The 26,054-nt window shown below is 37.1% G+C and overlaps 1 protein-coding gene, 1 long non-coding RNA gene and 1 pseudogene across 2 annotated transcripts; 1 reads left to right on the top strand and 2 right to left on the bottom strand.

Annotated features, from left to right (window-relative positions):
- The first annotated feature begins 972 nt into the window (after nt 1-972).
- Nucleotides 973-13,831, top strand: LOC125194877. The gene is made up of 3 exons (XM_048093096.1): nt 973-3,711; nt 3,805-3,950; nt 13,504-13,831. Exons 1-3 carry the CDS (start codon nt 973-975, stop codon nt 13,829-13,831), a joined length of 3,213 nt encoding a protein of 1,070 aa, XP_047949053.1.
- Nucleotides 13,832-17,825: 3,994 nt separating this feature from the next.
- On the bottom strand, nt 17,826-19,980 carry LOC125196933. The gene is made up of 2 exons (XR_007171963.1): nt 19,831-19,980; nt 17,826-19,166 (listed from the first exon to the last, which is right to left on the bottom strand). It is a non-coding gene; the product is annotated as an uncharacterized LOC125196933 (long non-coding RNA).
- Nucleotides 19,981-23,534: 3,554 nt separating this feature from the next.
- Nucleotides 23,535-24,758, bottom strand: LOC125194876 (annotated as a pseudogene).
- Between the last annotated feature and the right edge of the window lie 1,296 nt (nt 24,759-26,054).

The raw sequence follows: 26,054 nt of genomic DNA, 5'->3' as shown, positions 1-26,054 counted from the left end.
AGTGAATGGACTGCTCAAGCTGCGATACCGTTTACGTGGTTCAGTCCGCCCGAGTACAAGCCTCGAGGCGATATGATCGGCTTGATTGGAGTGCTACTCCCAGCCATGGCAGCTGCAAGGGATGGACCGCCGCTTAGTCCCCCAGCGCACAAGTATCCGCCGAGTCAAGCCCGTCGATGGAGATATCGTCGTGATAAGGAGCCGCACGTTGATCGTGTCCCTACTAAACCAAGGCTTAGGACTCGTACGTCTAACCCGTTGGTCATAAATGGGAACGTGGAGGACATGCGTGCGATAACCCCTCCGCCCCCGGATGTTGGTGGATCAAGCGAGGACGAGGAACCTTACGAGGAAGGGCACGACTTGGACATGGGAAATGTCGATGAGGATGAGGACCCCGAAGAGGACATGAACGGTATCGACTAGGAGTGATAGTCGTGGAAAACATTGTTTTGCTTCCCCCATATTTTTGGAATATTTTTGCTAAACTTTTGCCGTACCTTCTTACTTTTGCTCTTTTGAATTCCGTTGATACTAAGACCTCATTGAGGCAATGTTTTTGATTAATATGCTATGGGGAGAATTTTTATTTTTCATTCCGATCTCGCTACCTTATGATGCAATGGATTTCCATATTGTTTCCATGCCATTGAGAAAATTTTCTATCACTATGTTATCATGCCATCATATCATCACACCACTATCTTTGAATATCTTATTGCGCCCTATACTTGCCACTTGAATTGCATAAGTGCCTCTTGATTACAGTTACCTTGTTGATAAGGACCAATGATTCTTTTGATACCCTATGGTGCAACCGATTTTGTGATGCGTTGACACTACTTGTGAAACCCATCTATGTGATGAACTTTTGCTTGGCCATATACACCAAAACAAGTGTCCTATGCATCTTGTTATACCACGCGACTGTTGTTAGAATTTTGAGAATAATCCGTGTATTGATAAATCAGAATGCCGCCGAGACGCCATAACCGTCAACCGACACCTCCGCCTTCGAGCGAGGAAAGTGTGACGCAGTCAGTTCAGACACCGCCGCCTCCCCCACCCCCGGTTGATCGGGAAATAGTGAAGCTGTTCTTGGAACAGAAACCACCTGTTTTTGATGGACTTGGAGAACCGGCCAAGGCCGAATCTTGGATCCGCGCGATAGAGCGTATCTTCGCGATCTTGGGATGCAATGATAGGGAACGGATGAGTTGCGTTACTCACCAACTAATCGAAGCAGCCGACTTTTGGTGGGATACTAGAACGAAGACCTTGACGCGAGACCAAGTAGAAGCGATGACGTGGGAAGATTTCAAGACTGAATTGTACAACAAGTATGTGCCGAAGAGCTATCGGAAAGCGAAGGCATCCGAGTTCCATAATCTGACTCAAGGACGCATGACCGTGACCGAGTATGATCGAGCGCTCAACAGCATGACCCGATACGCCCCCGATCAAGTCGACACTAACGAGAAGCTGTCCGACAAGTTCCGTGAGGGACTAAGGTCCGAGATAAAGATGTCGTTGGCCAGTCGAGGGAGACTCACTTACGCTAAAGCTTTGGCACTCGCGTTGGATATTGAAGCCGCAATGCCTAAAGAAAGAGCCAAGGAGAACTCTACACCGTCCCTGCCCCCATCACATCACTCCCGAGAGAAGAGAAAGTGGGAGGATTCTAGGAATTTCTACGATGGGAAACGACACCAGTCGAATCAGCATCGATCCCAGCACGGAGGAAGGCAACATACGTCTAGCCAGAGAGGAGAGTATCGACCCAGGGCACCGCAGTGCAATGTGTGCTCTAAGTACCATTTCGGAGAATGCCGATATCAGAACGTCGTCAAGTGCTACACCTGCGGAGGAAACGGCCACTACTCTAGGGAGTGTGCGAATAACAAGGTAGGATCGGGATCAAGGCAGAACGATCAAGGATCCCGTCAGCCATCGAGGGCACCGCAAGCTGAATCGAGAGGAAATCGCGACCAATCGTCGCGGCAGCAACAACCTCACCGCCCAAGACTTCCTCCACAAGCTAGAGCGTTCGCGTTGGAGCAAAAGAAGCCGAAGAAAGAACAAGATGAACGCGAGAAAGGAAACTTGACAGGTATGGGCGAAATTCTCAACACCCCTGTTGTTGTGTTGTTTGATACGGGCGCGTCGCACTCGTTTATATCTGAGTTATGTGTGCACACTTTGGGCTTGTCTACTAGCGAATCTGAACATAGAATGATGGTGTCCTCACCAGTAGGAGGAACGATAGAAATATCTCGAACGTGCTCGAACATAGAAATCGTGCTAGGAGAACTTAAGATAGTCGCTCACGATTTACAAGTTATGGCGATGAAAGATACCGACGTGATCCTAGGAATGGATTGGTTGGCCGCGAATTACGCAACGATTCGATGTAAGGAGAGGCAAATATCCCTACAAGCTCCGGGAAAGGAACCTATCGTGTATCATGGAATCTCGAGGAACCGACGAACCGCGATAATCTCTGCACTGCAAGCTACCGCGATGATGAGAAAGGGGCGACCTGCCTATCTCGTCTATCTTCACGGCGATGAGAATGATGAAAGAAGAGTGGAAGACGTCGCTGTTGTGCGGGAATTTCCAGATGTTTTTCCCGAAGTGTTACCTGGACCACCGCCAGATCGACAATTGGAGTTTACGATCGATCTCGAGCCGGGAGCAGCACCCGTATCCAAAGCACCATATCGAATGGCGCCTAAGGAGTTGGAAGAACTCAAGATACAACTCCAAGAGCTCATGGACCTAGGTTTCGTTAGACCTAGTGTTTCGCCATGGGGCGCACCAGTACTTTTCGTAAAGAAGAAGGATGGATCGATGAGGATGTGCATCGACTATAGGGAGCTAAACAAGTTGACTCTTAAGAACAAGTATCCACTGCCGAGGATAGATGACTTGTTCGATCAGCTTCGAGGAGCCGGAGTGTTTTCAAAGATGGACTTGAGGTCCGGATATCACCAGCTACGAGTTCGAAGGGAGGATATACCGAAGACTGCATTTCGCACAAGATATGGCCACTACGAGTTTGTGGTGATGCCATTTGGATTAACGAATGCCCCAGCGGTATTTATGGATTTGATGAATCGGGTTTTCCACCCGTACTTGGATAAATTCATCTTAGTATTTATCGATGACGTTTTAGTCTACTCGAGGAACGAGAAGGAGCACGAGGAGCATCTACGGATCGCTTTAGAGACTTTGAGAAACGAGAAGTTATACGCCAAATTCAGCAAGTTTTGGCTGAAAGAAGTAAACATTGTATCGGCAGAAGGAATCAGAGTGGACCCCGCCAAAGTTGAAGCGGTGCAACAATGGAAGTCACCATCAACCCCAAACGAGATTCGGAGTTTCCTAGGCTTGGCAGGATACTACCGAAGGTTTATAGAAGGGTTCTCCAAGATAGCGAGACCAATGACGCAACAACTTAAGAAGGGAGTCAAGGTGAATTGGACCCCAGAGTGTGAAGCAAGCTTTCAACTCTTGAAGGAGAAGTTGACTACCGCGCCAGTTCTAGCTGTGCCAGAGACTGGAGTGAATTACGTAGTCTACACCGATGCTTCGAAGGTTGGACTAGGATGCGTGTTGATGCAAAACAATAAGGTGATCGCCTACGCGTCACGACAGTTGAGACCACACGAGTTGAATTACCCAACACACGATTTGGAGTTAGCAGCAGTGGTACATGCCCTAAAGATTTGGAGGCATCATCTCTACGGAGTTCGATGTGAAATCTTTACGGACCACAAGAGCTTGAAATATTTCTTCGAGCAGAAGGACTTGAACATGAGACAACGAAGGTGGCTCGAACTAGTGAAGGACTACGATTGTGGTATCAATTACCACCCCGGCAAAGCAAATGTGGTGGCAGATGCTTTGAGCCGAAAGGACCATTCGCAACTAGCTTTCCTTGTAGAGCCGCAAACTCTACTTGGGTTAGTGTACACCAATGTTAGACCGTGTGCCAGCGTACGGGTTGGCCGGTCTAGTGACCTGGATTGCGGCCGCATTCCTTGTCATGTAGAATGAGGATATGGTAAACGTCGATGAGAAAAATGATTGCGCGACCGTGATTTTGGATAAAGGAAATATTTTGGTGCCTCGGGCATTTCTAAAGATAAAACCCCGATGGACACTTGAGAATGACATGATAACTATATTTGTGATAAAACTGTTTTCGGCATGAGTCCACTGAGTATGTGTAATAGCCCGCTTTCCTAGGGTACAATAAATGCGGCGACTGCTACCAAAACGGACTCAAGAAATGAACAAAGGCTAGGGTTTTCATTTAAAGAGCTTTGACCAAAGGTATTAAAAGAACTATCAGAGCATTAAAGCAGCAACTTAACCTAGAAGCTTAATTAAGAAAAAGGAAGGTATCATAAATTACGATCAAGAATCTCAAGAGTACGACATAGTTTCCAAGATAAAAACCACAAGATAGTCTAAGGCCTCTAAACCGAAAGGAGAGTGCAAAATATTCAAAGTTATCGTAAGTGTATCAAAACTCAGCGGAAAGCGACCAAGAGAAAGAGTAGCTATGTATGGAGACACAACTAAGCTTGAAGTTCAAAACAACCATCTTAATTAATTATCATGCTCAACACCCGCCATCGCTCGTCATCGTTCAACCTGCATATAAGGAAAACACATGCAGGGCTGAGTATTTTGAAATACTCAGTGAGCTCATTGCCAAAACGTTTTATAAGTTATGCCACCCTTACCAAGTGAACTCGAGTTTTAAGCAGTTATAAGAGAATATCACGAGTATCACAAAATATATTTTCCATAGACTGGCCAGTCAAAATAACTCCCCATTTTTCCTCAACAATTCAATAATCACAATCATTCCATGGTGCGACGAAAGTGTGGCCACACTTTTCGCCCACGAGACCGGCCGACTAGCAAGGACGGCTCCCGATCCCCTCGTGTACACAGCCTGGTAGGGTTTGCGGCCCATACTCAGACCCGAATTCGTTAAACATATCCATAGCCCTATAGCCCAATGGAGCGAACTCTCAAACTGGGCATCAGGCGCACAATATCACAACAAAACAGACATAGGCATGACATAACAGTTAAACCACCCTTATTTCTCCACATTCATATATTTGCACATAAAAGAGTTTAAGAGTAAAGCCCACCTCGACTGCTTAGGTTTCAAGTATGTTCTTTCCTTTGTTATCCGGCTTCGCAACTGAGGTTTCACCTTTTTAATCACATAGGCACATATCACAAATCAGATTCTAAACAAACTCCTAATTCATTCATGTCTCAACGCTTTTTCCCTTTTCCCATCGATTCATCTTATTATCACTAATCAAACTTAAGTCATGATCATCATATAAATTCCATTCGTATCTCAACTCTAGATCTAACACCAACATAAATTACACAAGAGTATTTAGCCATCAAGCACACACCACACAACACAACACACACACACGACACGCACACACACACGCACACACACCGCGCACACGCCACACACACACACCACATGCATACATATTTACATATCCCTTTTATCCCACTTTCACTCAAACAAGATGCATGAGGGTTCAAGAATACCGATTAATCGGTTAGAAAGAAGAGGAATCGAGTAGAAACGAAGAAGATGGATATAAAAATACCTTAAGAGAAAAACGAACGGTAGAAATTAAGTATTAGACTCGGTTCTTCAAGATTCTTGGATCAAACTTCAATTCTTCACAAAGGATGAAGGATTAATGGAGTAAAGTAGAAGAAAATTGAGAGAGAGTGGAGAGATGAGAGGGGGCGAAAATTTGGGTAGGGGGCGAAAATTATGTGATGGCTAGGGTTAGGTTTTTGGCTCCTTATTTATAGAGTTCAATAAAATCTTTAGGTAAATAAATAGAATATTTGGTAAGATCTTATTCTCCACAATTAAATAAATAAATATTGTGAAGTAGGGAAGAAGAATTAACAAAATAGACTCTAGGGCAAAATCCCATGTTTTTCAAAAATTAGGCTCTTAATTAGCCAAGATTTCGTTTTGAATATTTTACGGAGTAGAATAAAATATCACGGAGCAAAATAAAATAAAATCCTCCAAGTATATAGGGTAGTAGGCGTGTATTTTGGGGTTCTCCCATAAGGAATATATTTTGAATATTAACTAAAATAAGATAAGGCAAAATCTCTTGAGGTATGGAAAGATTTGGTAGAATATTTAAATTCTAGGTATGGAAGGAAATCAAATAAGGGATTAACTAAAATAAAATAATTCTTTCCTTCCCACAATAGGTGATTTTCGAAAATCACCAAGACACAAGGGGGCTCGATTTTTCTCCATAAAAATAAGGAATAATTGGGTTTTGGATTTAATTTGGATAAATATCCCAAGAATTAAATTAAATCCGGAAAAATTATAATTCCTCCTCCAAAAGGCCAAGGGGGTCGAAAATCACAAGAATTGGGTGGCAAGTATTTATGGAAATTTTCTCTAATATTCTCACTCACCCTTAAACAAATAATTCATCTCATAAATTAATAAATCACATGCCACATCATATAATCAACAAGTTTGACTTTTCAAACTTCCAATGCAAACCCTAGACTCGACTCGGCCATAGCATCTCATGCAATAAATGCATTCATAAATATTTCACGTCTCCACGTCATCAAAATAAATTCTAGGGCTCTAAAATTAGGGTTCGGGAAATCGAGATGTTACAGTATGTTTATAGTACTCAGCCCTGCATGTGTTTTCCCTATGTGCAGTTGAGCGGTGAGGAGCGGTTGGCGGTGTTGAGCAAAGGAAATAATAATAATATGATCAGTTTGAAACTTCGAGTGTAGTTGTGTCTTCATACATAGCTTCTCCCTTCTCTTGGTTGCTTCCGCTGAAACATGAAACTTATGATTGTTTGGTTGAATTTGAACTATTTTATTTTGTTGGATTGTTGAGACATGATACAGTTGGGATTATTTCGAAACCTTGTCATTTTGGGAATATTAATTGTGATAGCCCTTTTATCATTGAATTTCATTGCTAAGGCATTATTCTTCTCTTACTTATTGTTCATTAAATACTTTGGTAAAATCCCTTTAAATGAAACTCTAGCCTATGATCTTTGTTGCATTTAAGTCCGCCTAGGTAGCGATCGCTGTATTTATTACACCCTAGAAGGGCGGGTCGTTACAGTGACGGTCTTCACAATTTGAAATAAAGGGTGGTATACTGTTCAGCCATGCGCTCTTCGCTCTCAGCCACAACATGCATCTGCACCACTCGCGAGGCACATAAAACTCATTTTGGACTGTTTTAAAGTAATCGTTAGTATTTTTTATTCAAATAAATTGAGTTTTCCTTTAAAAATATTTTTCATCCAACAAAATTTGCCTATTCTTTTCATTTTCTATTCCTTCAACAGATTCTATTCTATACTATAAATACCACATTCACTTCATACTTTATTCACAGCGAAATATTCTCTTTTTATATGAACTTTCGCTATTATCTTTTTATTTGAACTTTCTTTCTAAATGTATATCTTAATTAGATTATGTCTACAAAGACGAATGACAACAGTCTTACACTACCTCATTTGTGGCGGGCACTCCCGATTCTCTTAGATCTTCAACTCCCTACCCTTGCACATTCCAAAGTGTCTATAATCCCCACATGTCCGACATCACTACATAGTTGTTGGACAAAATTCAACTTTTCGACGACAGATTCAATGTTCATATTTTCAACGTTAAGTGGTTCGTCACATTAACATGTGGCACATAGAGTCGATAATGAGCTTAGGGATGAAGCGCACAAAGCACACCGAGGAGGGCCAATATTCAACAAGCGGCCGCCATCCAGTAGGTGCGAGCGAGTGAGTGAACTAAAACTCGAAGCACCGTTCGATTGAAACGAAGTTGGTGAAGAGCCGACCGCGAAGAGAATTGCGGTACAACTGCCCCATAAGTCAATAACACCGTGAGGTGTGTAACCTGTTAGGTTTGGTATACTGAAAAGCATGTTCCGAGCAAGTTTCTCTCGAATAGAATCTTGCTTGTATACGTAAAACTCTATAATCCACTTTTAACCCGATTCAGTATTATTTGAGTAGTTTCGCAAGAATAGAATCAGTATATTATTACATTGTGTTTGCTTGTGCACTTATAAGATGTTTTATAAACATTTAAATGTATAAGAAACAAACAAAGTCTAAGTCTTTTGCTTATTAGACTGGTTGTGGGCGACGTCCACTTTAAGGTAACACGGTCGGTTCTATGCAATGCTTTGCAAAAGAAAAGGAAGAATTTCACAACCCGAGATAGGCTTAGACTACCTATCGTGAAAGGTTGCAATGTCAGTCCGATTATTTCTAAGCCTTACTGAAATAAGATAACGTAGGCGTGGTATAGCACTGAATGGATCTAAGCCTTACTGAAATAAGATGACGTTGGTGTCTTTATGCTATATACTGTAAGACTAGGTCTTGATAAATAACTATTTCTTAATCTACATACGTTAACATTGAGCATACGGTATTGATTATGCACTACTTTGACTTATCAAATGGTGCGGGTTTTTCGCAACCCAATAATCCTGATATATTGGGTAGTGGTGATTAATATCTAGCGGTGCTAGGATTGCTATTATGTTGAATCGCACGCGAGGTGAGTCTCGTTTGATAATGTCCTCAAGAGAAGCTCGAACAAGGTTTTATTATTCGGAAAACTGGCCAGTTGGAGTTTTATTACTCTATGAATAATAAATAAGTGTTTCTTGCTAAGTCCACTCTTGGAATTAATAAGATGATAATTAATTAAGTCCATAGCAGACATTAATTAATTAATAGACATTTATATCTTAAGCGCGAGAAATAAATAATATAAATAACGGAAACCCGGATTACTTGTAATTTCAGATTTGGATGAGGAGTGCAATATTACTTCTGTAGTGGCTGCTCGTAATATTCCAATTAAAAGCTTATATTAAATTTGGGTTCAATTTAATTAGTAAAAAGCTAATTGGAGGAGCCCATATCCAAAACCTTTCATAGATCCCTGACTGGGCCCAATATGAACTTAATATAAATAGGAGAATAAAGGAGACAGAAAACACACTTATTTTCATTGATAATTTTCGTTCCTCTCCTCTCTTTAGTAGGAGACGAAATTTTCATGATTTTCTCCTCCGTGAGATTTTCAGCCCTCCTCTGTGGAAATTTTCTATCTTCTTTATTCGAGTCCTAATATTTTGATAAGATCAGCCCACCCTGATATCGAGATACAGTTCGGGAACCAGTCAGAAGATCTGTGGTCTAGTATTGAAGATCATCGTGGAGAAGGTGCAAGCAATCATCGATTCTTTGAATAATCAAATCGGTAACTCTAAACCTTAATATTCATGTTTAGGATTTACTTTCTTTAAGCATGAATTATTTGCGTTCTAGCATGCAATTATCTGTTTAACATGTGAATTGATTAATCGCATAATCGTCAAATAGATCATTATCTGATTTATTTGTTTTGTATAAGTCTTCCACTGTACAAGGTCACCAAACCCATCATAACCTAGGTAGAAACATCAACTTTAAGATTTTGCAATAACCATTGTGCACTGAAACGAGTGCAATGAAATCACAGCAAGCAGTTGTACATAATGCAAGATGATTAAGCAACTCTAGAATTGTCTCAATTCTAGGGTTTGTAGTTATTTTATTTTTAATCTTTGTTGTTTAGGATATGAATTATGTAAATTTCCAGTTTTTGAAAGATTTTGATAATATAAATTTTTGGTTTTACTATAATTTTAATTAAATAATTTAATCCAATGATATAATAAAAATAAATTACTACGAATAGAGGATATAAAAAATACTTAAGAATAGTTAAGAAAAAAATTGTGAGTTGTGGAAATATTTTAATGTAAGAAATAAAGTGGTACTAGTAAAAAATTATTCTCAAGGCCATGAGTAATGAATGAAGAGATAACGACATGCAATAGATATAGTAATATAATAATATTCAAATAGGTGACATGTGACTTGACAGAATATGTATTTCGCAATAAGTGTCACAATACGTTGTAAAATACAATTGATGTTTGCTTTAACTCCACCGGCCGGAAGGTAAAAGTAGGAAATCATTTATTGCAGTCATATACCTTCCATATCCATATCAGACTTGGGTTTGCTTTCGAAAACAGAATAAAAAGGATGGTACAACAAATTCAAACCGAATAAATTTTTTATTTTTACTTTTTTAACTAAAAACACAGATGTTCCATGATTGTTTGGACGGAATTATGTGTTTAATAATAGTAGAAACAGATTTCTATAATTTGCATTCTCAAGTACAGAAATTAATTTGGAGTGCTTTAAATGTGTGTGTTTTACGAACGAATTTTGTTATCCAATAGTGACGTTTGTTATATTATTATATGGAGTACTTACTATGTACATAATTTAAGGGTAATAGTCTATATATGATCTCAGATTCTCAATCGTTATTAATGTAAAAGTGGGTATTTTAAAAATCTCGGTTTTGATAATACATACTCCATTCGTCCCACCACATTCTTGATTGACATGAAATTTTAGAAAGTGTTGTTAGGTGGAATAAAGTAGAGAGGAAAAAGGTAGTTGAATATTTTAATAAGGAGAGATGAGAGAAGAGGTTATTTCCAAAATTGGAAAGTGGCCATCTTAATTTGAACAAATAAAAAAGGAAATATGGTCATCTTGAATAGAACGGGGGAGTATATTGATACGTAGTATAGTTGTTTAGGAGTGATCGTGTTTGATATACAATGTGAACAAATTTTGTATCTAAATTTACCCTAAATTGCAATATATATTTTGTATCTAAATTACCCTAAGATGTGATATATTATTAAGATTGTTTAGTTTACTTGACAAGATATTATAATTATATTCTGAAGTTATAACAATTTATTACTTGAAAAATAAGAAAATTAATCAGGCAAGTATTATAACACATATGAAGACGTGATATGCTACGTATCTTTTGGAAGCACACTATTCTTGTTCGACACACATTTGATGTTGTGTGTTTTTTTGTTATTTTATTTATTTATTTGAGGTTATAGAGAAAATAATATATCAAGATTTGATTTTTATGAATTTTATAAAATTAAAATATCAATAATAATTTTAATGTATTTATTAAACCAAATATATAGAAGAAAACAAGCAGTGTTAAATATGCATCAAATATGGATGATGAGAAAAAATAAAAAAAATTTGTAACGAAGCTCTTGAAAAAAAAAAGCGATATTTGAAAACAAACATTATCTTGTAATCTTTTAAACCACCATTTGAAAAAGGGGGTTGCTACGAAATCTAAGTTGAATATACACATTTTGAATTTTATCCTGTTAAATATTACTCCCTCCATTCACGAAAAATAGACAAATTTTATGATTTTGGTCCATCCACGAAAGACTAAGTTCAAAAAGAAAAGTCTCCAACCAATACTAACCATACACATCATTCTAAATATGAACCCACAATCCACGAACACTTATTCCACTATCTTTTCCTTCCATCTCTCTTACTTTTTCCTATATCGTTTTTACTTTAGCAATTATACATTAAAATCCGTGACATTCACAATATTATTTATTTTTCTTGGACGGAGGATACTATACAACCACCCCAACTAAGTTATAGATTTTGAACTCAATTATTTAGTAGACTTTTTAATCCACTACAAATCAAATTGCCCTCGACCGTTTAACTCACTTTCAATTCAATTTAAACACAGAACCGATTTATTCAAACCTAGCACGTGATGCCAACACTGACTCACTCCTAAAGGTTGAAATTTGGTAATATTAAAAGTTATTTAATCGAAAGAGGCATTTAATGTATGTAAGGATGTGTGAGCAAATTGACTTTCATTATATACAGATTGTACTCTCACATGTGGATGTCAACTTTAATTTCGGCCCCTTATTAAATACTATTGAAATTCGTTAACAATGGTGTTAATTTATTTTTCATTTAATCATTAGGTCGGTATGCGTCAACACTAATCGTGTATTTTTTGTAAATTTGAGCTTAGGTTTCTAGCATTTATACTTGTAGTTTTTTTTTTAATGCAATAATATTTATACTTGTAACTGGACTTGCCTAAAATTACTCATTTCGTTATCATGTGCAAAATGATACCTAAGTTTGAAAATTGTTATTTAGTTACCGAGGTTTGAGAATATACATAGATGTGACCACAATAAATTAAAACAAAAAATTTGAGAACTCATCATAATCATTAATATCAGTTGTTGATTTTCCTATATAAAATATGAATAATATTCATAAGTAATGAATTGATACGTATTTAGAAATCAATATGTTTTGTGATACCAACTATTATTAATGAGCGAATTGATCATGAACTTACTAGGTAAATATATAAATTTACTATAGAGTGAATATTTCTTTTTAGATTGTATTTTCTTTTTTCAGATTTAGAGTTTTCTAATATCGATTCTTGTATTTCATTGTTACTCCATTTGTCCACTACCACAGTTGGTTTTAATATTCTTAACTATACTACTTTGTGATTAAAGTTTTGTGTAATATTCTTTTATCGGAAATGATATCTTGCTCATGTAAGAGAAAATTTCAATAGGGGGGACGAGAATTGTTAGGACTGGTCTACTGTCTTTCTTATCTAATCTCCTTTTATATAGAGTTAATATTAAGCCTGATCATGGTGATTAGACGAGGTATTTGGGGCCACTATTTAAGTTTTCACTAATTAAATAGAAATTTTCAATTTAGTTTAAGTTTGAAATAAATATTATTATCAGCCATCATAGTAAATTAATAATACTAACCGCTCGCTCAATCCGAAATTCCGAGTAATTTGATGCTTTCTTTTTTAATTTATTTCTTTCAGGTATTAAGATATGGAGTATCATTCATTAATTAATTCCAAGTCTGCTATTTGACTTTTTAATTAATTATTTTTTTCTTTCTAAGAGTGGTCTAGTTTAGAAATTTCATTTGTTATTCATGGAATAAATTTCAACTGATCAATTTTATGAATAGCAAAACTTCTTTCCCAACAACTCTTGAGTTGAGGACATTAACAAACCAGACTTGCCCGACACACAATTCATTGTAATAAAAATACTATCTCCACTTGGACATTAATTATCATCACCCAAGATATCAGGATTCTCGAGTTACGAAAGACCCACACCTTTTAATATGTCAGACAATGAAGTAATCGACATTGTATGCTCAATATTATATCAATGATGATTAAGAAATACTCCCTCCGTCCAGCAATAGAAGTCCCGTTTTTCCGTTTTTGTCCGTCCGGCAATAGGAGTCCCGGTTCTACTTACTATATTTGGACATTTTAATTACCCTCTCACTTCTCACTTATTTACATCTCTACCATAAAAAAAAACACCCCTCCCACCCCCACCCGTCTAACTCTCCCCCTTCCCCTCCCCCTCTCAATCCCTAGGAACCCTAATTCACTGCCGCCGCCGCCTCCTCCTCCTCCGACAAAAGGCCTTCCAACCGCCGCCGCCGCCGCCTCCGACAAAAGGCCTTCCGACCGCTGCCGCCGCCTCCTCCTCCTCCTCCGACAAATGGCCTTCCAACCGCCGCCGCCGCCTCCTCCTCCTCCTCCGACAAAAGGCCTTCCAGCCGCCGCCTCCTCCTCCTCCTCCACCTCCTCCCCACTCTCGGGAACCCTAGCCCCTAATCGTCGGCCGCCTCCGCCGACCTCACTGTCTCCTACCCAAACCCACTCCACCTGTGGGTGTGGGGGACCTCCAGAATGTGAGTAGTGAAAATCACGAAGAGGGCTCTGCTTCCTTTTAATTTTGCAAAGTTTGTTCTTGAAATTTTTTTCTTATGGCCTCTCATCTCTTTTTGCTCTCTGATTTTAATTCAGTGCTATTTTGATTCATCCAGATTGAAGTTTTGTTATTGAAATTTTGTTCTTGGCGTTTGTTCTTGAAATTTTGCAAAATTTGTTTCAGATTGAAATTTTGTTCTTGAAATTTGTTCTTAAAATTTTGCAATTATGTTCTTGAAATTTTGTTCTCTGTTCTTGAAATTTTGTTCTTGGCATTTAATCCTCCAGATTGATTTGTGTTGAGCAATTACAGTGAATTTCATTTAATTGTGTAGATATGTGAGCAAATTTAGCGTGAATTGTTGCATTCAATTCTCCAAATTTGGATTTAAAATCAGAAATAAAATCAGAACTTGATGTATAAAAGCTAAATTTATAAATTTGTGGGCCCTAAATTCCACTATCACACACCATTTATTACACACTTCAACCCTTTCTTAAAACCCGTGCCCTTTAGAAATGGGACTTCTATTGCTGGACGGAGGGAGTAACAATCACCAAGACCTCCTCTTTTAGTTAATAGCCAAGAAAGACTTATCTCAGTGTTCGATCTGTTCAGTGATATATCACACCAATATCGCTCATTTTCTAAGGTACAGAATTTTATGGACTGACACTGTAACATTTCACTATAGGTAAGTATAACTCATCTAGGTTGTGAAACAAAATTTATCTACTATAAAGAATCGACTGTATCACCTACTGTGATGAATATGTCCACGACCAATCTGCTAAAGAGAAAAATTATTTTCTTCATATATTTAATTGCAAGTAAAACATCTTATAATGAATAAGCAAAACACATTCTAACAAAATATGCATTCTCACTAATTGATAAAGACGAATAAAGAGGTTTTACATATACACTTGAAAGATGCTTAGCACAGTATATTACTCATCTCAACTAAGATGACACACTTTACTTTTCAGTTTGTCACAATCAAGATGACATATTTCTATTTTTGGTAACTTTCTCTCTCCAATTAAAACACTAAACAATTTTATTAAGATGTACAAAAATTTCAGATCAAAGTACTCATAACAGCACCATCTTTGAACTAGAGACAGTGAAATGATAATTAAGGATGTAATAAGGCACCCTCAAATTGTTGCATGATAAATAAGTTTTAATTTTTTCTGAAGTTACGATTTGAGATTAAAGAAGACTAATAAGTGAAGGGGAAACTTCAACTGAAAATTTAGCAATGGCGACTATTAGAAATTGAAAAAGAGGGACTTTAAGAGCATTGTTTGTTGGAAGTGAAGAAAATTGGGACATACAGAGAGAAAATATTGAAGTGGAGAATTTTCTAAAAATAGTTATGGGGATTAATTATAATGTGCACAATTCAAACCAATTGATCATCATCGCCACAAAATACATTCAAAGCAAATAAGGCTGGAAAACAAAGCTTGTCCATGATGTAAGTAACAAAGTCCAATAAATTTAATTTGACATATTATAATACTATTTCATGAAAAAGGATGTAGTGAACAAAGTAGGACAATAAATAAGATTTGTGTAGGGGTGAGAGGATATAAATGGACACATTGTTTGCTACAAAGTGAAACACCACAAAATATTGGCAGCCAGCCACCATATATGGAGATGGCAGTATCACATTCTTTGTCTTCCTGTGCCCCACCATTCATGTTCCCTCTATCTATATATATACACTACTAAAAATTTAATGTAAGTACAAATAAGGATGATGCTCATTTTTCACTTCTCCATTCGCAATTAATTTAGTTAGGTGTCAAAGAATACGCACATCACAAGCACACGTTTATATAGATATAATATTGTTTTGGGTGCATGAAAAAATATTTATTCATGAACCTAACGCGTGTGACAACTAATGTACTATGTGGTTTTGAGAAATTAACTTTTTTTAGCTGTAATTCATTATCATGAAATCGATCTCATCTTTAATTCATTTTTTTCTTGTTCTTGGACGTGCACTTGTCACCTTTTGTCTCGCAGAGGATTAGAGAGTGTGCTAATGTGCATTGGAGTGTGGAAATTTGGTATTACGATGCTTAGTTTTGTGTACACTTTTGAACTTACAATCCTTAGGATTCTAACCTATATACATGATAACCCCCAAGTCTTATTACAATCTGAAGAAAACACTTAAAGAAACAATTTTGTATTAGTTGATCTCAAAGTATCTGTGGTACAACAAATCTGGTGAAACAAGGGCTAACTTGATGAATTGACAAACTGATCAAGTTGAAAAGGGGAGGTGGAGAAATCAGCGGGTGTTGATAGCTCTGATTTATTTAAGGCTTGGGGGACGGTTGCTAGAAACTGAGCCCGTTTTATGCATATATGTGTTTATGTGTTTTTCTTCGAGTCTTTGTGTGTTAGAGTCAATTGAGTCTAGTTTTTCTCTTTAGGTTTTAGAGTCGATCAAGGGATGCCATGTATTTGAAAATGGCCTCATCTCTTTTACTTGTTTTTATACTTGAGGCAAGTATGGTTTAAGTGTGAGCAATTTCATAATGCTCATTTCATGCATTGACTTTTGGGTGATTTCACATATTTTTGGAGAGATAATGTACGAAATTGGAGTTTAACTGTGCAAGATTGTTACTGGATTGATGCACTTTTTATTAGCACAATAAATACCTGCAAGTATACAGAGTATGAATAGTATAGCTAAAGGTTAGTACCGGATATCGATCACATGAAAAACAAACACAAACTGACTATCTTCTACTAAAACTCAATTACTATCTAGAGAACTAAAAGATTTTGAGAATTTTTTAAAAACATAAAACAATTGAAAGCAATAAACAACTGATTGCAAATAAATCACGGAGATAAAAGTATAGAGATAAGGGAATTCCAGGGATGTGCGTTCACAGTTATGGTTATACAAGTTCCAACTACAATACCCTAGCACGGTTAATACTTTGATAGGACGAGTCACCTAACTTATGCTCATGTGATGCAAACGTATGTTACTAACATTAGGGTTGTCAATCCTAAATCTGTAACTCCTAAAATCTCCTAAGACCCTTGAAAAGTCCTCACTCTCAATTAACAGTGTCGTCTACTATGTAGCAAGTTATATTAAATCATACACGATTGTGTCACTCAATCATGAAGCGTCAGGATTAACTTAGGAAGAAACAAAGTAGAAACAAAATGGATATTAAATAGAAAAAGAAATTGTATAACCAAAGTCGTTACTAACACATCCCTAGAATACTATGAATTTAGTTACACATAATGTAATGATCTAAAGATATAGATTGAAGGGAAAATAACCGTAGGTTGAATCCTTCTTCAACTCCTTGCACAATGAAGTACTCTAGCTTTTAATCTCCGGAAAATATCTCGCAAAAAGAGGATTGTTTTGATGAATCTTGAGGGTCTATTTATAGGGATAAAATCGCCTCTCATCCTAGAAGAAAAGGATATGCAAAATATGGTAAATCTTCGAGAGAAATCTAGGGCTAATCTGCTTCGCCGCTATTTCGTGGCGGGCCGCCACACCTTAGCCGGCGGTCGCCAGACATCGGTCCAGACTCTCTGACTCTCGGGTGGCGGTCGCCACGCCTTGCCCGGCGGTTGTCGGGCGTGACTTCGTTCCATGCATGTATTTCCGACGCGGACCACTGCAGATTGATGGTCGCCGGGCGCCGGCGGTCGCCGGGCGCCACCTGAAACTCCAGATTTCCTACTTCAAATTTTGACTCCCTTTTTTGGCTCAAATATGCACATTTCTCACAAAACATGTCAAAATACCAAAATAGATAAAATATGCAAATAATGGACATGTAATGCGACTTTGACATTAAAAATGGACCAAATAATGGCCTTAAAACAGTACAAAATACTGGCTTTTAATGGATCAGTTAGATGGTGCAACTTTACCAAGCAAATGAAAACAAGACAAATTGGAGTGAAAATGTAGAAAAGCCATCCAACTGATCAAGGAAGCTAGATGGCAAGCTGGCATTTCCAGGAATACAAAGAAATAGAGAAGTAGAAGATACCTTTGCTACAAGGGCACAAAGTCAAATAAGGAGGAAGCTGGGAGCCATCCTATAAATAGAGGGACTTAGCAAAGAAGAAATCGCGCTTAACGCCGCACTGCCTTGAGGCTGACAATTTTTTATCTGACACGATAATCCCACATAAATCCGCACGAAGTTAACTCAATACGAACACGCACGTTTGGGATTTGGTTCCTTATAGGGTCGACCTAATAAGAGCATCCACAATGGGGCGGACGATCGTCCGCCACTGTAGCCATGCGGACGATGGCTAATCCATTGTCCGCAGATGATAGACGTTCGACCATGCATCGTCTGCGGTATTGTCCGCCCCCACCGCGGGCGACGTGGACAATACCGCGGATGATGCAACATGTTTTCCTTTATTTTTTTCAAAATTTTTATCTATTTAAACCCCCATTTCACTTCCATTTCCCGCACCAATTTATTCTCTCCCATCTCTCACTTTCCAATATTTATCTCCCTAAACTTTGTCACTAAAAAAATGAATCCCAGCTATGACTGGAGTACATCGGAGGGCATTACTCGGGCCGTATTCGATTGCGTTCAGGAGGCCGCGGCAAAATGCTTGCTAAATAGAGGGCGAGCGCGAAGCGTCGGAGCAGATCCCGAGGCCAATTCGACGCCGGACGTTAGTTCGCCGCGAGCACGACGTAGCTCACCAACGTCTGTTCGCAGACTATTTTGCTGAGCAACCACGGTGGGGCCCGACCGTTTTTCATCGCCGTTTCAGAATGCAGCGAGAATTTTTTCTCAGCATTGTCCAAACGTTGGAGGCTCGTGATGAATACTTCCAGTATCGAGAAGATGGCATCGGCAAACCCGGACTTACGCCGTTGCAGAAGTACACGGTTGCGCTCCGGCAGTTGCCCTACGGCACCACGACGGATATGTTCGACGAGTACCTTTATGTCGGGGAGACAACTGGCTGTGATTGCTTGAAGAATTTTTGTAGGGGAGTTGTGGAGGCTTTTAGCAACACATATTTGCGGAAGCCGACTGTTGTGGATTGCCAGGCCCTGATGAAAATGAACGAGACGGCGCACAACTTTCCTGGAATGCTAGGGAGCATCGATTGTATGCACTGGGAGTGGAAGAATTGTCCGACAGTGTGGATAGACCAATTTACTAGTGGATACAAGGGCAGCCACCCGACGATGATCCTTGAAGCTGTCGCTGACCATCGGCTCTGGATCTGGCATGCTTACTTCGGTATAGCTGTAACACCAACTCCTCTGGCGTAGTGACAAATATTTAAATAAAGAAATTCACACATTAATTACGTCACCATCTAAATACCATAATTACAAAACTTCTAAATCAGCACATATAAACACAACCATTAAATATCATAAACAATTTCATACTCATATGCATATGTCCCTCTATTTCTTTTTATTACTCTATGACGAGTATCTGCCCGGGATTCCTCTATGACCCGAAGATCCCTCTGTAATTGGACTCATAGGTCCCTCTGTATTGGACTCATAGGTCCCTCTATGAAGGTCACTCTGTATTAGACTCATAGGTCCCTCTGTATTGGACTCATAGGTCCCTCTATGACCCGAAGGTCCCTCTGTATTGGACTCATAGATTCCTCTATTTCAGATCCAGAACAAGACCGTCATAAATCCTCTTTAATCCTATGATTCATATTATTTCAAATGCCATGGGAAAAACATACCATTTCACCAATCCATATCCACATTATATTTCAACAAATAATTTCAATAATATTTCTATCGCACCAATCGTACACCCATATAATATTCCACCATTGATATCAAATAACACAACTATATCAAATTTATATCATATAATCCAAATATTCACTCCAAGTCAACACATAACAATCAACCATATAGCATTTATAAAATTGAAAGTGTGATTTATTCAAACCTAATAAGATAGATTAGGAAATCAAATATATCTGACTTCGTCTCTTATATACAATCTTCATTCTCCACGACTCATACTTCTCCATTTTCTTATTTTGTTCCCCATTTTTTCTCCTTCTTCAAATTTCACTACGAAGACATATTTAAAACCCTCCTAAGTCGGCCAAGTCACGACCTATATTAATATCTAATTTATCCACATTTTATCTCTTATTATTCATCACATTACACGTACACATGCAATTTCATGCATTACCTTATTTTAACACGTGCACACCCATTTCCAATAGTCACCATGGAAGCTTCTTTTTATTTTTATTTTTCTATGCATGAATGTGTAAAATAATAAGATTATATATAATTTACTAATATATGTACACGTATGTACTTTTGTAGTACTATAAGCAATTAAGCTTTATATTATTAACTATACTAATCTATCATGGAATATTATTAACTATACTAATCTATCATGGAGATTTAATTTATAAATATTAAAATATATAATAAAATCTCCAAATATATATAAAAAAGATTATATAATTAAATTAGGGACGTTACAATTCTTCCTCCCTTTAAGAATTTTGTTCTCAAAATTCATTTTCCACTATACTTGTACAATTATTTATATATATATATATATGGATGTATTCATATACTTTTCCCATATTTTGTTCTTTTTCCTTTTTAATCTTGTCCATCTATTTTCAAGATCTAATAGGCCCAAAATAGGACCTGATTTAATATATTTAATTCATTTAAAAAGTAGAAAAAGGATTTAATGGTATACACTTTCGCGTTTTATGAAAAGTGCTTGATTCTCTCCATCCCAAAAGATTTCGGCGGTTTTATTCTATGATTACAGGAATATTTCGTCTCTTACACCGGTTATCTCCCATCTTTATCGTTTTATCTCCCATCTTTTATCGTTTTATCGTTATCCCATATTATCGTTTTTTATTCGGTTAAATTCTCAGCATATTACTTGCATCCATTATTTTTTGAGAGACCATGATCGCACAGCCCTCGACACAACTTATTTAGTTTCTTGGACAATATTTTGACATACATCTATCCTGTTCTACATTATTTCCAAAATATTTCACATTATTAATCAGTAAATTGTCATTATTCTAGTGGTAGTATACCAAAAGATCAAACGGCCTGCAATAGTTTAAGGACATTGTATAATGTTCCAAAATATTCCTCGACACAAAACTTATTTAGTTCATGAACGGCTTCCTTCTGCCTTGGCGTAAGGCCTTTTAAACAATTGAGGAACTCAGTAGTGCTACGGCTGTATAAGTGTTCCACTTTTTTTCCTCTCTGCTTCCTCTTATCGACTTCTTGATCTGAGCTACTAGCCTCGACAGTATTCTGCTTCTTCAGCCTTTCCCTGAATTTTTGTGCAATTGCTAGTGGAAGAACATCATCCACTGCATCATCTATAGTTAAGTGTGGCTGCTTGGAAGCTGGAGAAAAAAACCGTGGTGAATATCATTAATGCACACTAATAAACTATATAATGTATCAAACTATGCTTGTAATAATGTAGACTGGTCATAGACTAATGCACAATATCAAAATAATAATGCAATGTCCTACAGAAACCAAATAATGCAAAGATTAAACAGAATTCAAGTACAGTACAATTGACAATAATGTACAACAAAGCTTAGATAATGTAACATATACAACCATTGGTTACTACAACGAATGCACTAATCATTAGACAGTTTAACCAATAATGTCAAATTTCAGCCATATAATCCATCAAAGACAGTTAAATAATCCCTCCACATTATACCAGCATGACCACATACACACACACAACCAATAATCAATAATTTAATTTTGACCCAATCCTTTATGTTCAAAACAATTCATAAAATAAACAACAGTGGCAAAAAACGCATAAAGTATCCAAGAATACATAGAACAAATGATGGACCATAACAAATACAGAGAACAAATCCATGTTACATTTGAACAAATGCAAATTTACTGATCAATAATGTAGTATAGACAACAAATTATGTAGAGAAAAAAATGCAATTTTTATCTAATACAGAGAACAAATGCAATTTTACGCATCAATAATGCAGTATAGAAAACAAATAATGGATAAGAACAGAGTTATTACTGAATAATCAACCAAATAGTCGACGACGGGCGGAATCGAAAACAAAATGAACACTAAAGCAACAATTTCCTCAGTAATCGAACATAAAATGGAACATATACCACATACAAGTCAGCAACAAACTCAAAGAATAACTATTGGGAAGAACCCTAGTTCAAAAGATAACAAATTCAATGTTTCCAGAAAGGTTCACAAACCAAAATTGTGCATTATTTCCGAAAAGAACACAAATCGACGCTAGCAAGAGTTTTATACCCAAAATCGGGACTTTAGAAACCCACCGTGACTACCCAGAAATCGGAAATTCAACAATTTAATCGGCGCGCCAAACAGAAAATCGGTACTTTAGGCCTTTCAATCGGCGACCGACGTCGACTTTTGCGGCGAGAATCGATGGTGTAGGTGTTATTTCGTCTAGTGAAGAGGCGGCTAGGGTTTCTGGAGTTTTGAAATGGTGGAGAACGAGGTTGATCGTGGGTTGATAGGATTGAATGAGAGAGAGTGAGAAGACGGAAGGTTGAGGAAAATCCCGTTTAATTATCGGGACCTTCCGTTTTGAAACGCGTCAAAGCATTATGTTTTATAACCAATAATGCAACACGGGCTCAGAATTCCCTTCTCAATCTTGTCCATCCATTCCATCAATCTAATGACTGATATTAAAAAGGAGAAAGACACTTAAGGTGGAATAGGAGCTTAATGCTCCCATATATATATATATATATGTGTGTGTGTGTGTGTATGTGTGTGTGTGTGATCAAATACTAACTAAGTTATGGTAATAACTAGTGGCGGACGCAGGATTTTTACGATGGGGGGTCCAAAAATAATTTATAATAAAATTAGAAAAATATAAAATTAAATAAAAATGTTTAAGTATTAAAGTCAAAAACAAATCTATCATAACATTTCTCTTCTATTCCTCATCTTCTGGAATCGCTGCATAATAGTTTCATTAGTAACATTAACAAAGACATCCTTTTCAATGTAAGGAACTAAGCAATCTTGTAATAGTTGGTCTCCCATACTATTACGTAGAGAACTCTTGATGAATTTCATTGCTGAAAATGCTCTTTCCACTGAGGCAGTAGCAACCGGCAAGAGCAATGACAACTTGACTAACAAATAAACCAATGGAAAATTTTCATGCTTTCTTGTAGAAACCATCTTCTGAGCAAGACCACCGATCCCAGATACCTGTGAACAATTTTCATCTATCCGCACATCAAAAATAAAGCTTTGAAGTTGATTTTCAAGCTCATCCAAAGCAACTCCCGAAAACTCTGATGGATAATAACTAGCAAGGCGAAGCAGCTTCTCCAAATCAAATGCAGAAAATGAGTCTCTAGGATCGAAACATGCCATGCATAAAAGTAATTCTGTGTTAGTTTCACCAAAACGATGATTTAACTCTTGAGCTTGTATGTCAATCACAGAACAAAATATCTCAACTCGATAATAGTGGAGATTCTTCATTTTTTGAGTTCGGCGTACTCTTCCTCGAGGTACAAACTCATTATCCATGTCAACCACAATTATCTCATATACAAAACTTAGAAACTTCAGTAAGCAAAGCTTCCCAACCTGAGTTGAAGCTGGTGAGCAAATCAATGTACATAATAAGCGCAAGGATTTCTCTTGAGAATCAAACTTTTCAATCCATTGAATTCTCCTCTCATGTTGCTTGCACCATCATATGTAGATAACAAAGAATCAAGTGCCTTCTCAAGTGAGGTTGCAACCGTGTCACTGACATGCACTACACCGAGAAAGCGTTCCATAACACATCCATTCTTGCCCACATATCGCACCACAACACCCATTTGCTCTTTCACAGATATATCTCGACACTCATCGATTAATACGGAGAAAAAATCATTTTCTATATCTTGTACAATAACTTTTGTTGTCTCAACAGCAAATGCATTTATGATGTCCTTCTGAATTCTCGGTGATGTTAGTTTGAGATTGTCCGGAGCATTTTTTAGCACAACACTAGATATCTCATCGCTGCAAGAGGCAATAACTTTCAAAAGCTCAAGAAAATTACCCTGATTTAAGGATTCTTCAGACTCATCATGTCCACGAGAAGGCATTCCTTGCGTGATAAGATAACGAAGGGAAACAATCGTTGCATTTAGTCTGCAGCGGTAATCAAGCTTTGATTGCATTGACTGCTTTAATAGAGAGACTTCAATGTGCTGAGCTTGATTCATCAAATCTTGACATGCTAATCTACACCTATTATGATCACTTGTATGATTTCCAACATGATCTCTTAATCTATCTTTCTTGCCCCAAGCAATAAATCCCTTAGATACAAAGGCATCTTGTCCATTTCCATGGAGTCTTGAGAAAAGATACCAATATAAGCAATAAGCAGCTTCCTTCGTAACACTATACTCCAGCCAACTCTTAAATTCATCAAACCAAAGTGAGACAAATTTACGTTTTCGCTTTCCATTGCTTGTAGAAATGAAATTATGATTGCGTGGTTGACATGGACCTCTTAGTAAATAAGCTCTACGAATTTCTTCTATTGAGTTTGGAGGATAACTCATTATGTTAGGTCGTTCCCCGGGATCACTTGGAAGCTTCTCTAAATCTACTTTATCTTTGTCTTCACTCGGTAACTCTTGAGATTGGAGAAGTGCGGGTCCATCCTCTAAATCAACTTTATTTTTGTCTTCATTCGGTAACTCTTGTGGTTGGAGAAGTGGAGGTTCATTCACTGACGGAGATAAAACCTCGGCAACGGGAGAAACTTTCTTAAAGAAACGATGCATTTTCCTACATATAATAAAATGCACAATAAGTAAATGGATATTATAAAAAATCACATTACCAAATGTAAGGCTTCCATTTACAAATAAAATATAAGGAAATGCATATTAGAAACTTTCTTGAACAGAATTATACATCAAGGAACTCTAAAATTATTAAAATATAAGCATGACATACATCTTTTGTTAAATGAAAATATGCCACAAAATTAAATTGGGGCCACCACTAACTCAATGAAACAGTACATAATTAAATAAAATGCCCAATATAACAATCACAAACAAACAAAATAAATGTTATTCTATATCTAGAACTAGAATATATATATATATATATATATATATATAATATAAAGCTTAAAGCCTCAAACACCCAATTTTCAGAATGCAAAACATTTTTTCTCTTACTTGATTTCGAATTGCCGAACGAACAGCAAGTGAATAGACAATATGAAACAATAACTCAAGCTATTCAGCAATGGAAAGTGAACATTAGAATATGGAATTGCAGCTTGCCTTTATTCTTGAGAAGTTGAGATGGAGAAGCAATAGTATTAAATTATGTATTGGATAATTGAAGAAAGGGGGAGAATGAGTTGCGGCTAGTGCAGAGGCCGAGAAGATCCGAGAAGATCAAAGTTGGGATATTAATTATCTAGGTTTAGCTCTAATTTAATATAAAATAATATTTAATTTAATTTTAATGTGAAATTACTAAAATACCCCTAGAATTTTTTAAAAATAATGGGGGTTTCATGGGCCCCCAATGGCTCTCTTTATGTCCGCCTCTGGTAATAACTAATAACTAATATCAATTTTGTATGTTAAAAACATCAACACAAAGACATAAATTTATCAATCTTCTTGTGCTGATAAACTTATGTCTTTGTGTTGATAATTTTAATGCACAATATTGAAAGTTATTAGTTATTACTGTAAATTAGTTAGCACACTAACGCAACCCTATATATATATACCCTATATATATATATATATATAGGGGTGTACTAGTATAACAACTAATTTTAAAGTTACAACGTACATCCAACCACGTGCTGCCACATGGCACGAAAAATGCAATATTGTATACAGAAAAATGCAATACGCATTTGTAGAAGCTATAAATGAATTTTGGCGGATTGCATTTTTGTTATATGCAGATTGCATTTTTTATTGTTAAGTTTTGCATTTTAGATATTGACTGTTTAAATTGCATTTTATATATAGACGAATTGCATTTTTATATGTGAAAATGCAAAACTTAACAATAAAAAATGCAATTTATGTGAAAATGCAAAA

Source organism: Salvia hispanica, chromosome 6 (genome assembly GCF_023119035.1).
Source record: "Salvia hispanica cultivar TCC Black 2014 chromosome 6, UniMelb_Shisp_WGS_1.0, whole genome shotgun sequence".
In the NCBI taxonomy this organism is placed as follows: Eukaryota; Viridiplantae; Streptophyta; class Magnoliopsida; order Lamiales; family Lamiaceae; genus Salvia; species Salvia hispanica.
Note: the sequence above shows the minus strand (reverse complement) of the source record. Positions and strands in the feature narration are given on the sequence as shown.